This window comes from Peromyscus californicus, unplaced genomic scaffold, assembly GCF_007827085.1.
Source record: "Peromyscus californicus insignis strain IS unplaced genomic scaffold, ASM782708v3 Scaffold_2__1_contigs__length_46816999, whole genome shotgun sequence".
NCBI classification, from domain to species: Eukaryota; Metazoa; Chordata; class Mammalia; order Rodentia; family Cricetidae; genus Peromyscus; species Peromyscus californicus.
The window spans coordinates 7,513,864-7,527,141 of record NW_026294540.1 but is presented as its reverse complement, the minus strand read 5'-3'; the positions used below and the strand labels follow the sequence as shown (position 1 = coordinate 7,527,141).

At 45.0% G+C, this 13,278-nt stretch overlaps 1 protein-coding gene across 1 annotated transcript in view; it reads right to left on the bottom strand.

Annotated features, from left to right (window-relative positions):
* Taok3 (TAO kinase 3) overlaps positions 1 to 13,278 on the bottom strand; it is a 175,779-nt gene that overhangs the window by 72,761 nt on the left and 89,740 nt on the right. The window contains exons 4-8 of the mRNA XM_052755161.1: positions 7,683 to 7,896; positions 5,611 to 5,682; positions 3,841 to 3,942; positions 1,531 to 1,576; positions 153 to 249 (exon numbers count right to left, since the gene is read on the bottom strand). Coding sequence (XP_052611121.1) covers positions 153 to 249; positions 1,531 to 1,576; positions 3,841 to 3,942; positions 5,611 to 5,682; positions 7,683 to 7,802 — 437 coding nt within the window. The 5' untranslated portion in view covers positions 7,803 to 7,896. The remainder of the gene's footprint in view (positions 1 to 152; positions 250 to 1,530; positions 1,577 to 3,840; positions 3,943 to 5,610; positions 5,683 to 7,682; positions 7,897 to 13,278) is intronic.

Here is a 13,278-nt window from a genome sequence, read left to right as displayed (position 1 = left end):
CTGTCTTCACGGAGCTGTGGAGAGGCCTAGGGGGTCTCTGCTTGTCCCCTGTGGTCCCTTAGGCGCGGAACTGGAACACACACTGATTCCCACGGTCCCTGGGCTCCGGAGTTGGGGAAGGGAGTGGAAAGGAAGCTGGGGTCTGGACTTACCTGTGGATCAGAGAGTGAAAGTGGAGGTAGGCCAGCCCCTGCAAGGCACCATGGGTGATAGCAGCAATCTCCACTTCCTGAAGTGGTTTCTTATGAACTGGGGAGGAAGGAGAGATGGTCAGGATGGATGACCAGCCTTCCACACCGCACAGTGACACACACTTTACCAAAGGACAACTAGAGAGCGTAGTCACCTAAACATGTGGAAGCTGTACCTTCCGTAATACAGCAGGAGATGAGGAAACCCAAGTGCATGAAAAAGTGAAACCAACAAAACAAAACCCACAGGCCGGTGGCATTAATTTACTGGTCAATGGTGAGTCAGAGCTGTATGGATTCTAACCCAGTTGGGCCCAGGTGTACCAGTGCCCCCGACAGCGATCAAGGCCATGCTCTTCTCGGCTGCAAAGCCTTCATAATTACCCCCCTTGACCTACATACAGGTAAAGAGGCCATGAAGCAACTTCTGCTGAGAGACCATGGGCGGCTTCAGACATTTTTGTTTATCTTTTTATATTTTGGTTTTTCTTTCTTTCCTTTTTTTTTTTTTTTTTTTTTTTTTGGTTTTTTGAGACAGGGTTTCTCTGTGCAGCTTTTTTCCTGGAACTCACTCTGTAGCCCAGGCTGCCTTCGAACTCACAGAGATCCGCCTGCCTCTGCCTCCCGAGTGCTGGGATTAAAGGCGTGTGCCACTCACTGCCGCCCGGCCAGACATTTTTAGCACTGGTAAGGAGGGATTGGGTCCATCCTGACACCTCACATGGGTAGATACCAACATGAGTTGACAGCACGTGTGAGCACACACACACACACACACACTCTGTCTCACATACATGGTCCATCGTGACACTGGCAAAAGGTAGATAGCAACACTTACACATGGTTTTGATGGTTTTTGGCTATGGGTATCTCAGCCTGCCCTGGATGGCCATGGCCTCAACAGTAGGAGGGCCGTTGACATCACCCAGACATGTAAACTACATGGCTGAGATTATGTCTGCACAGCTTACCCACATGACCCTTAACTTTCAACCAGAGGCCCAAACTGTACTTTGTCTATTTTTCTAGAAGTAGATAACATCCATAAAAAAGATTATATTTTAGAGAGAGAGAGACAGAGAGTGTGTGTGTGTGTGTGTGTGTGTGTGTGTGTGTGTGTGTGTGTGTGTCCATGTGTCCATGAGCACAGGTGCCCGTGGAAGCCAGAAGAGTGTATCAGGTCCCCAGAGCTGGAGTTACAGGCAGTTGTGAGCCCACCTGGGAGTCAAACTTGGGTCCTCCCCAAGAGCAGAGTGTTTCTGCCACTGAGCTGTCTCTTCAGTCCCACAGAGAACATGGTGGAGGAAAAACAGGAGAAGCACAGTGATGTCATCCTTACCTTCTAACAAGTCCGAGGCTGACCCTAAGCAGTACTCCATCACCAACTGGAACAGATGAAAAGATCAGAATACTCAAAGTTAATAAGAAGTTCCTCAAGTTAACCAACCAACCAGTCAATCAGCCAACTAAACAATCAACCACAAAACCAACCAACAACCAACCAACCACACAACTAACCAAGTACCCAAACAACCAACGGAATGGCTAATCAACCAAGCACACAACCAACCAACAGCCAATCAACCACCTACAAAACCAACCAACCAACCAAACAAACAAACCACACAACTAACCAAGTAACCAAACAACCAACTGAATAGCCAATCAACCATGCACACAACCAACCAAAGCACAAAGAACATCAAGAGAAAAGACATTTGGCCTGACCTAAATCTGTCTTATCTGGTCACTTGATAATGAATTTATTTTTAATTTTCCACATTTCGGTTCCTGTCACCTTTCATTTGGACTTGGCCTCTTACCATATGAGGGTTGATATGAAATAGTCACTGTAGATGGTCAAGCTAAGATTGCCAGTTCTGACCTAATACCTTCTTCCCACAGTCTTGTTTCATAATTGGTTTTGAGTGGCTAGATATTATTGCTTATTATTTATTATAAGATAAAATTTGTTACTTAGTGTCAAGGAATACACAAACCAGAAAAATCTATGTTGGGCTCAGGACTTTGCACCTCACTTATTTGGGGTTCAATCCTTAGGACCAAAAGTAAACAGAAACCCCCAGTTAGCAGGCCTCCTTGTCTACACTGTCTAGAGCTTGACACAAGGAATGTGTCTTTGTAGGGCTCAGTATAAAGACATGGCCTGCCATGTGCTATTATAACCTTGAATCAGTCTAGTGCCACTGCTTTGAATTGGAGTCATCTGGAGATTTTAATTTGTATTTTTTTTTTTTTTTTTTTTGGTTTTTCGAGACAGGGTTTCTCTGTGTAGCTTTGAGCCTTTCCTGGAACTCACTTGGTAGTCCAGGCTGGCCTCGAACTCACAGAGATCCGCTTGGCTCTGCCTCCCGAGTGCTGGGATTAAAGGCGTGAGCCACCACTGCCCGGCTTAATTTGTATTTTAAAATATTTATTTAATATCCATTTCCTGTAGGCAAGAGGGTCCATCCAGAAAGGCCTTGGCTCATCACAAGCAACACATCACAGACGAACGTTAGGCTAAAATGCCTAATGTGACTAACTGCAAAGTTTAACATTTTCATATTCTAACTTGTGTGTGACATGCTATCTTCAAACAGTGACCGTCACATAAAACAACATAAACAAACCATGTGGAAGGAAAGGGGACCCATTCCAGCGGCACAGTGGTGGTGTCATTTTGTAAACGTTGTACCGTGACAGTGTCTAGCAAAGTGCCCGAGTTTTGGTCAAATGGAATGGGGAGGAGGGTCGAAGTGGCAAAGATAAAATTCTAGAATGAGGGCTGGAGAGATGGCTCAGCAGCTGAGAGCACTGGCTGCTCTTGCAGAGGACCCGGGTTCAATTCCCAGCACCCACCTGGTGGCTCACAACCATCCATCACTCCAGTTCCAGGGGATCTGAAGTCCTCTTCCGACCTCTGTGGCCACTGCACACACGTGGTGTACTCACATGTGTGCAGGCAAAAAACATTCATACATACAAATAAAAATAAATCTTTAAATGGCTCAGTGGGTAGAGACACTTGCTGCTGATGACTTGGCTCCAATCCCTGAAACACATTTTGTGGAAGGGAGGGACCAGCTCCACAAGTTGACCTCTGACCTCCACATGTGCACATGGCAAACAGGCACACACAAAATAAATGTGACAAAAATCTTTACAAATTCTAGGAGACTAAAAGGATTTACTTTTGGGTTTTACAAGATGACGTTAACTTTTTCCCATCCCTTTGCTAAATGTTTTCAGAATGATGTTTCCAACAGGCTAGACTGGCATACTTAATCTCAGGGAATACATACCATAATGCAAGCTGGTGTGCACTGATAAGTGTTAAATCGGCAATTCCAAAAGTCAAAGGGGAGAGAAACAGAGCTCATAATTTTATAGTTCAAATAAATAATTAAGAAATTAACAGAAGCCGGGCAGTGGTGGCGCACGCCTTTAATCCCAGCACTCGGAAGGCAGAGCCAGGCGGATCTCTGTGAGTTCGAGGCCAGCCTGGACTACCAAGTGAGTTCCAGGAAAGGCGCAAAGCTACACAGAGAAACCCTGTCTCGAAAAACCAAAAAAAAAACCAAAAAAAAAAAAAAAAAAAAAAAAAGAAATTAACAGAAAAAAAGGAAATAGAGACTCTCTGACTTACCCAAGCAGTATGTTCTTTTAAATAACAACCTTTGTACTCGATGGTGTTCGGATGCTTCAACTGTTGTAAAAATTTAACTTCCTTAAGAATATCTTGCCATTTCTATGGAAATCAGAAAACCGGTTTTAATTATCAGACTGAAGACAGTATTTATCAAGTGTGTATATACATAGATCAATACATTTTATATATTTCTTCTTCTGTGGTAGAAGGACATAAGGTAAATTTTAATAAATGAACCAGCTAGTTACCTTGTGCTATAGTTTTAATATAGCACAAGGTCCAAAGCTCTCATCAAATATACCAAAATCAAACCACTGCTTAAGTCCATGTTCAAAGCTGGAAAGTTGTTGCTTAGATGCAATACCAAGAAGCATTGCTAGAGGCCCCACAGAGACAACACGTGGTCAGTAGTGCTCCGGGTTCCAGCTACGCGGCTTCCGAAGCCGGCCCACTCACTGAGTAACCCAGAAAAGCCTAATTCCCTTTTCATCTTTCTGGGTCTTTTCTCTTCGAGACAGGGTTTCTCTGTGTAGCCCTGGCTGTCCTGGAATTCTCTCTGTAGACCAGGCTGGCCTCGAACTCAGAGATCCCTCTGCCTCTGTCTCCCGAGTGCTGGGGTTAAAGGCGTGTGCACCGTTGCTGGTCTACAGGTTTCCCTAACACTTTGAGCTTCTTTGCTGTTTCTCTGAAGCAGTGGTTCTCACCCTTCCTAATGCTATGACCCTTTAGTACAGTTCCTCATGCTGCGGTGACCCCCAGCCATGACATTGTTGTTGCTACTTCAGAACTGTAATTTCGTTACTGTTATGCATCAAAATGTAAATATCTGACATGCAGGATATCTGACATGAGACCCCCCTATGAAAGGGTCATTTGACTTCAAGGGGTCACAGCCCACAGGTTGAGAAACGCTGCTCCAGAGCCTCCCTCCCTGTTTGCCATGTGCCTGACTTCTATGCCAGCTCAAATGGCAGTTTTTTGGTTTTTTTTTTTGTTTTTTGGTTTTTTTTCTCGTCTCCACGCTCTCTCTCTTACGGACAGCAACTGAGGTTTACAATTTGCCTTCCTTGGGAGGGTTTTCTTTAAAATTCTTATAAAATTGTCCCTGAGCAAGGGCTGGAGAGATGGCTCGGTGGTTAAGAGCACTGACTGTTTTTCCAGAGGTCCTGAGTTCAATTCCCAGCAACCACATGGTGGCTTACAACCATCTTCTGGCCTGCAGGTTTATATGCAGACAGAATACTATATAAAATAAATAAATAGATCTTTAAAAAAAATAAGGATAAGTTAATTTTGGAGGCTGGAGGGATGGCTCAATGGTTAAGAGCACTGGATGTTTTTCTAGAGGTCCTGAATTCAATTCCCAGCACGCACATGGGGGCTCACAACCATCTGTAATGGGATCTGGCGCCCTCTTCTGATATCGAGGCACTCATATACATAAAATCAATAAAAAATCTTTTAAAAAAATTGTCCCTGAGCTTAAAAGAAAAAAAAAAGAAGAAGAACATTGTGATAAATACTTAGGTAACATCTACGGATTACCGTACCGTAATTACCCTGAGATGGTGTCTAGCATGTTCATCATCTCAGACACTGACCACATCCCTGTGATGAGAACAGAGGACCATCCCTTCCAGTGAGTTTTGAAATACACACGGTGACCCTGGGAACCAGCTGCCCTCCTCTGTGGGGGATGCCAGAGCTCAGGACTTGACTAACCTCACCCTAACTTGACACATCTGTGGAGGCATGGGGCTGTCTTACCTCATGGGTCTGCTTCCCACTGTAGGACATTTTCTTAACTGCAACCACCTCGTTGGTGTGAGCATTTGTTGCCTGTGATAAGAGAGGGGAAGGACAAGAAAGAGTTACGATGTCCAGTCACCTTAACTCGAGCACTGGCCTGGAGCCTTGCTGCATTGGTGCCCACATCTCAGCAAAGTCGTTCTTAAAGACACTCCCACTGACGGGCTAGAGCGCCACTCCACCCTGACTTCATGGGAACGGCTGCTCGAATTCCTTGCTGTAATAACATGCGTATGACGTGTGAGAGTTTATAACAGGACTTGAAGAAAACACATGGTCAAATGGAAGAAAAGCAAATTTATAAACGTTGGGATTCATCATCTTAGATGCTGGACAATGGAGAACCAGCTGAGAGACCAACCAGGAAGTGAAATAACCAATCAGGCCGAGAGAGGGCTCAGCAGGTGAGCTCTGGTGCTCTCACAGAGACCTGGGGTCAGTTCCCAGCACCCACATGGAGGTTCAAAGCATCCTAACTCCAGTTCCAGGGGATCTGGCACCCTCTTCTGGCCTTTGTGGGTATTGCACACACATGATATATACATGCAGATGAGTACTCATACATACAAAATAAAAAAAAAATAAATCTTTAAGAAAAGAACCAGGCAATCCACAGACAAATGCACACACACTCATGTTTATTGCTCTACTATTTGGTAGGTAGCCAAGGCATAGGCTCTTTAACCCCAGGTTCCTGATGCTGAAGTGTAGGGAACATGAATACACATTAAAAAAAATTTATAGACTCACTAAGGTGACAGGATTTGTTATAAAAGGCATCTACTAGTTGTTTCCAATTCTGAAGGCCTTCAGAAAGGCACATATAAGGTAATTATTGATTTAGAAGCTATATATAGACTTTCATTAAAAACAAAATCTTGTTCTGGGAGTCGGCCATTGGTAGAGTACTTGCTTAGCATGAGTGAGGCCCTGGGTTCCAGCCCAGAACCACAAACAAACAAACAAAGAAACAAACAAACAATTATGCATAGTACATGCCTGGTCACTGAACTACATTCTAACCTGTAAAAAAAAAATCAAATTCTTCACATTTATAAGAAGAAAACAGGATAGAAGTCTAGCTTGATGGAAGAGCACTTGGCCAGTGTGTGTGAGGCCTGGGCTCCACCACCCCAGGGTCAGGGAGCAGGAAAGAGGAGAGGAGACTTGGGTGGAATTAGACAGTGCCACTGAGTAATTGCTCATTGATTAAATGTATAGTCAACGTTGTTTGGCGTTGCTTTCCTACATCTACAGAGCCATCCTAATTAGACCTAACAGTGCGCACTTTCTCTGGGACCGGAAATTTGGAAACAATTTCCATGTTGATTTTCTTGTAGACACACAAAGGTGCTTTGGACATGTATGTGCGTACATGTGTATGTGTAGATGTGCGTGTGGAGGCAAGAGGAGGGAAGAGTGTCCAGCTCTGTCACTTTTCACCTAATTCCCTGGAGACGGGGTCACTCACTGGACCTGGAGCTAGACTGGCGGCCAGTGAACCCCACCCATCCATTCCCCTACATTTACTTAACTCCTACCATTGGCAGACATTATATTAGTTCCTAGAAACACAGTAATGAATGAGATGGACAGACCCCTGTTATCTTGGTGCATAATTTAGGGCGAGGGACATAAATGACTAGGCACTCTGCTAGCATGTATCTAAACATAAGCACAGGCTGTTACGAGGCAGAGGGCTGAATAGTAAAAACTGTCTTGTGGAAGTAACATTTACTGAAACCTGCCAGACTAGCAAGGGCTCCGAGGTTGGGGTGCAGGGTTTAGAGGCTTTGGGGTGAAGGGACAGAGAGCAGAGGCTGAAGGAGCTTGGCATCTCCAGGAAACACATGGGGCTGACTTCAAGCTTATCACTTCGCCTTACAGCTGCTGGAATAGAGCCTAGCGCTCCGGAACTGCCTTCAGCAATGACCGCGCATCTCTACATGGAACACAAGTGTGTTCTGCAGCAGACAATGGGGATCATCACCCTTTCTGAACCTCCTCTACCCCATCAACCCGTTACTTACAAAGTACACGGCTCCGAAGCTCCCATGTCCGATCTCATGCAAATCGATAAAAAGCTCTTCGGGGTCATCTTTGTAGAAGAGATCGGCAATCTCTGGGTCCCTCAGCACGCCTTTCCGCATGGTGGCCAGTGGGGCAAGCGCGGTGCTTTTTGGTGGCCCAGTCCCTTGGTTTCTCTCATTGACCACTGTTTTGGTTCTTAGAAACCTTCAATCCCTGCAGAAAATGAGATTTGCTGTTCACTGTTTGGATGATAATACAAATGCAAATGAACATTAAAAAGTACTTATCCCGGCCAACGAGATGGTTCAGCAGGTAAAGGTGCTTACTACCAAGGCTAAAGACCTGCGTTCTATTGCCAGAACCCACAGGCAGGAGAGAACCGACTCCCACAAGTCTCCTGACCTCCACATGTACACTGTGGCATGTATGCACTTACCCACCCGAAACAGAGAGAATAGTATGTAATAAATTCAAAGGTATCTTTATCTTACAACTCAACAGTAAAAGAACAAGAAACCCAAATTTAAAAATTGGCACAGGATTTTAATAGAATTTTCCTTAAAAGAAAAAAAAAAGAATAAGTTACAAAGTTTGACATCATCATCAGAAACAAAAATTAAAACCCAAAGCCAAAACCATTTTGTGCTAATACAGCTATAAAAACAGACAAGTACTGGGAACCGGGGAAGGCAGGGACAGAAAGGGCTCTCTGTCCCAGCAGGCAGGAATGCGGAACGGCACAGACATCTTGGGAACAATAGTTCAAAAAAAAAAAAACCAAAACCAAAACCAAAACAAAACAAAACAAAAACCAACCGATCAATCAAACAAACAAACACAACCTAGTACCTGAAGTTAGCATTTGCCTAAGGAATTCTGCTCCATGGAACTAAAGGGTTAAGAGCATATGTTGCTCTTCTAGAGAACCTGAGTTCCATTCCCAGCACCCATGTTAGGGGGCTCACAACCACCTATAATTCCAGCTTCAGGGGATCCTAAAACCATCTGACTTTTTCAAGCATAAACACAGAAACACACACACAACTAAAAATAAAATAAAATATAGCACTGTTAGGTATATACCCAAGAGAAAGGAAAAGATATCCATACAAAAAACTCAGACACGTTTCAGAGTGGCATTATTCCTAATCACTAAAAAGCAGAAATAGCCCAATGTCCGTTAACTTGTGAATAAATAAAATGTAGTAACCCATGCAATGGAATATAATAGTTAGCCATAAAGGGGAATAAAGGGCCAGGCATGGTGGAGTATGCCGGTATTCCCAGCACTTGGAAGTAGAAGCAGGTGGACCGAGTTCAATCACCCTTGGTTTATAGTGAGTTTGATGGCAGTGTGGGCTTCATGAGACTCTGTCTCAAAAAGGAAAAGACAAAAAAAGGACTAAAGTAGTGGTCTATGCTCCGACATGAATGGATCTTGTAAGCATTATGTTAAGTGAACAAAGCCAGCCATAAGAGACCACACATGTATGACATTATCTACAAAAGATTTCCAGAACAGGTAAAAAAGGAGAGACTATTGGCTACCCAGGAGGTGTGCTCAGGGACAAGTCAAGCCGGCAACTGGGCCATCAGGATGTTAAAAATGTCCTAAGGTGATTGGGGAATGATGGGGCAGAGGCAGGTGGGTCCAGCTCTGGATGGGGTATGATGGGGCAGAGCCAAGTGGGTCCAGCTCTGGATGGCACAGGAAGGTCCACGCTCTGGACTGGCATGTGATGTTTCCTAGCAGCAAGGCGCTCAGGTGACCAGACAAACTGCTATAGACTGGAGCCTGTGGCCACGCCCACTCTGAGAGGCCGCCATTTGACTCATCTGTGTGTGGACGTGAATGAACACAAGTTCATTCTGTGTCAATTCTATTCTTTTCCTTGATGTCTGAAAACTACTGGGGTGTTACTTTCCCTCTGTCGATTTATTCCAAATAACCTCTCCTACACACACATAACCACTTATTTCTGTTTGACCTAATTATAGTATAGACTGTCTCTTCCTTGACCCCTGGCTAACCAGGCCACCCATTTAGTTATTAGCCAGCAAATCGATTTTTCTTCAAAATACGATATTCTCGAATTCTAAAAGGTCACTTGTTAAGGAAGTGGAGGTGACGGTGGTGGCAGACACATGTCCTCTTGTGCTGTGACAGCCTGGGGTGACAGTGCACATGACATCATGCCCTCAGTTTACTGGAATCATTAGTATATGTCGGTGAACAACCTAATCATATCTACCCATCAGCTGGACCCATTCTTTCTTTTAACAAACACTCATTGTGTGCTTAGTGTTTTCACAACACTGTATTGGGCTGAGCGTTAGGGGCAGAATCCTCGTCATCCTGGATTTTATAAAGGGCTTGGGGTCGCCGGGCGGAGGTGGTGCACGCCTTTAATCCCAGCATTTGGGAGGCAGAGCCAGGCGGATCTCTGTGAGTTCGAGGCCAGCCTGGTCTACAGAGCGAGAGCCAGGACAGGCACAAAAACTACACAGAGAGCCGGGCGGTGGTGGCGCACGCCTTTAGTCCCAGCACTCGGGAGGCAGAGCCAGGCGGATCTCTGTGAGTTCGAGGCCAGCCTGGGCTACCAAGTGAGTTCCAGGAAAGGCGCAAAGCTACACAGAGAAACCCTGTCTTGAAAAACAAAACATAACAAAAAAATTATTAATTAATTAATAAATAAATAAATGAAGGACTTGGGTCAAGCCAAGTAACAGACACCCCAAGGACAAAGCAGTTGACCGTTACAAACCAAAGCAGTGTCTCTCAATATAAGGGTTTAAAAGGCTGGTCTGGTCTAGTTTTTTTTTTTTTTTTTTTTTACTTACAAATCAAAAAGCCAAGCCTTCTTAGGGAAAAGAAATGCAGTTCATTTACTATGAATTGGTGGGAGAGATGGGAGCAGAAAATTCGAAGCTGTTTTTAAGCCAAGAAAAAAAAAGCACAAAAGGCCTTTAAGCCGGGCTAAGAAATCTGGACTTGATGCTGTATGGACCAGGGTGCCACCAAAGGCTTTGAGTAGGAAGAGGCTGGTTCGCCAGTGCTGCACCTGTCCTCTCCGGCAACGGTCCGGCTCATCTTTAGACACTGACAATCAGGTGCAGAGCCACCACACCAATACTTCTGGGGAAGGAACCGAAGTAGAGCCCCGAGCCCCCCCCCTCCCCCGCCGTTGTCAGTCAGATAACTGAAGGCGCAGGGGGCGGACGGCTCAGAGTGGGCTTGCCTTCCTCGTTCCTGACAGGAAGGGGTCCCAGATGAACAGATGAAAGGGCCTTCCTGGAGACCATACCCAGCAGGAAGTGGATGGGACCCCCTTAAGAAAACCAGAGAGAGCTAGCGACAGCAATTCAGTCGCTGCAGTGCGTTTTGAATGTCTGAATGCTTTGGCTTCACTTAGGACTAAACTAAGTTACTAGTAGTTTTTGAGAAGACAAAAATGATGCTGTTCTACTATAGACCAAAAGGAGGCTTTTTTTTTTTTTTTTTTTTAAGAAACAGGGGCGGTGGTGGTGCACGCCATTAATCCCAGCACTTGGGAGGCAGAGGCAGGTGGATCTCTGTGAGTTCGAGGCCAGCCTGGGCTACAGAGTTCCAGGAAAGGTGCAAAGCTACACAGAGAAACCCTGTCTTGAAAAAAAAAAGAAAAAGGAAAGAAAGGAAGAAAGGAAGAAAGAAAGAAAGAAAGAAAGAAAGAAAGAAAGAAAGAAAGAAAGAAATTATTGCTGGGCAGTGGTGGCACACGCCTTTAATCCCAGCACTCAGGAGGCAGAGCCAGGTGGATCTCTGTGAGTTTGAGGCCAGCATGGTCTATAGGCGAGACACAGGACAAGCATCAAAACTACACAGAGCCGGGCGGTGGTGGCGCACGCCTTTAATCCCAGCACTTGGGAGGCAGAGCCAGGCGGATCTCTGTGAGTTCGAGGCCAGCCTGGTCTCCAAAGCGAGTTCCAGGAAAGGCGCAAAGCTACACAGAGAAACCCTGTCTCGAAAAACCAAAAAAAAAAAAAAAAAGAAAACAAAACTACACAGAGAAACCCTGTCTTGAAAAACCAAAAAAAAAAAAAAAACCTCCCCCAAAAAAAGAAAAGAAATAGATATTTAACTGTTAAAAAAAAATGAGATCTTAAAAAAACCCAGAATAAATGAGTGAATGTTTAATTACCAAGCACCACAGCAGAGGCAGAAGCCATACACTAAATCAATAAGCTTGACTACTCATAATTAATAAGTTCAGCAGTAGAGTGAGGAGATTTCTGGTTCTAGCCAAGATGGAGGAATGGGCACTTGATTTATTTTATTTCCTGTCACCTGAAACAATCAAAGCATTAGATGAAACACACGTAGGAACGTAGAATGGTATTTGAAGACCATGGCTACCAGGCCATGGCCAAAGATCCCTGACATAAGAAGCAGATGCCAGCCACAAGAGCTCCAGTGTGTGCCCGGGGACGGTTTGGGGGGGGGGTGTGGGTAGAGGCTGGGGGACCGTGAGAATCTGAGGTGACCCCGGTGGTTAGTGTTCACAGGGCACAGCTCCAATAGAAGGGAACAGCACAGGAGAGGGTGTGGGGATCCACAGCCGGTGCCCCCCACATCTGCAGTATGGATCGGCAGTGAGGAAGCTATGCCAGCCCAGGACAAGGCCACCTGAAACTGGAGAAAATGCTATCTGCAACTCACTCTGTAGCCCACGCTGCCCTTGAACTTGAGATAACCCAAGGACAGTAAACAGGACTGGAGCCCACATGTTAAAAAACAGAACAAGGAACACTTACAGCGGAGATGAACAGGATGGAGAGACTCAAATAGCCCAGCATTGGGGGGAAGTCAGCTGTGTCTGGGATAAGAATGTGTTGTACGGAATGCAAAGTGGAAAAAAAATATTAGTGAACGTTTTTGAATGAATCTATGAAATCCAAACGAAAAATAGAAGAAAAGTGAATAAAAGAGAAAAAGGAAGGGAGCAAACAGCTGGGGACACCTTCGTGCAGCCTTGTGTATGTCTAGCTGGCATCCCTAAAGGAGAGGAAGATCTGTTAAGACAGTAAAATAAATGGTGCTGGAGAGACGGCTCAGTGGTTAAGAGCACTGGCTGCTCTTCCAGAGGACGTGGGTTTGAACCCCAGCACCCACACAGCTGCTCACAACTGCCTGTAACTCCAGTTCCAGGGGATCTGATGCCCTCTCCTGGACTCTGTATGTACCAGGCATGCATGTGGTACATAGACATACATGCAGGCAAAACACTAATACACATGAAATAAACAAGTCAGACAGAAAAACAAGGTAAAAACAAAATAAATACACATTTCTTTGGAGAAATCATGTTGGGAAAGCTCACAAACTGGTGAGAATCAGAAACTCAGGAATCTGCAGATGTCTGTGAAGAGTCGGGGACAAAACACACACGAAGGACATTACACCAAGGCATGTGACAGAAAACTGTTTAAACTTGTGGTAAGGGGCTGGAGCAGTGACTCGGGTGAAGAGCGCTGGTTGTACTTCCAGGGGACCAGGGTTCAATTTCTAGTGTTCACATCGTAGCTCACAACCACCTGTAACTACAGTTCTAGGGGATC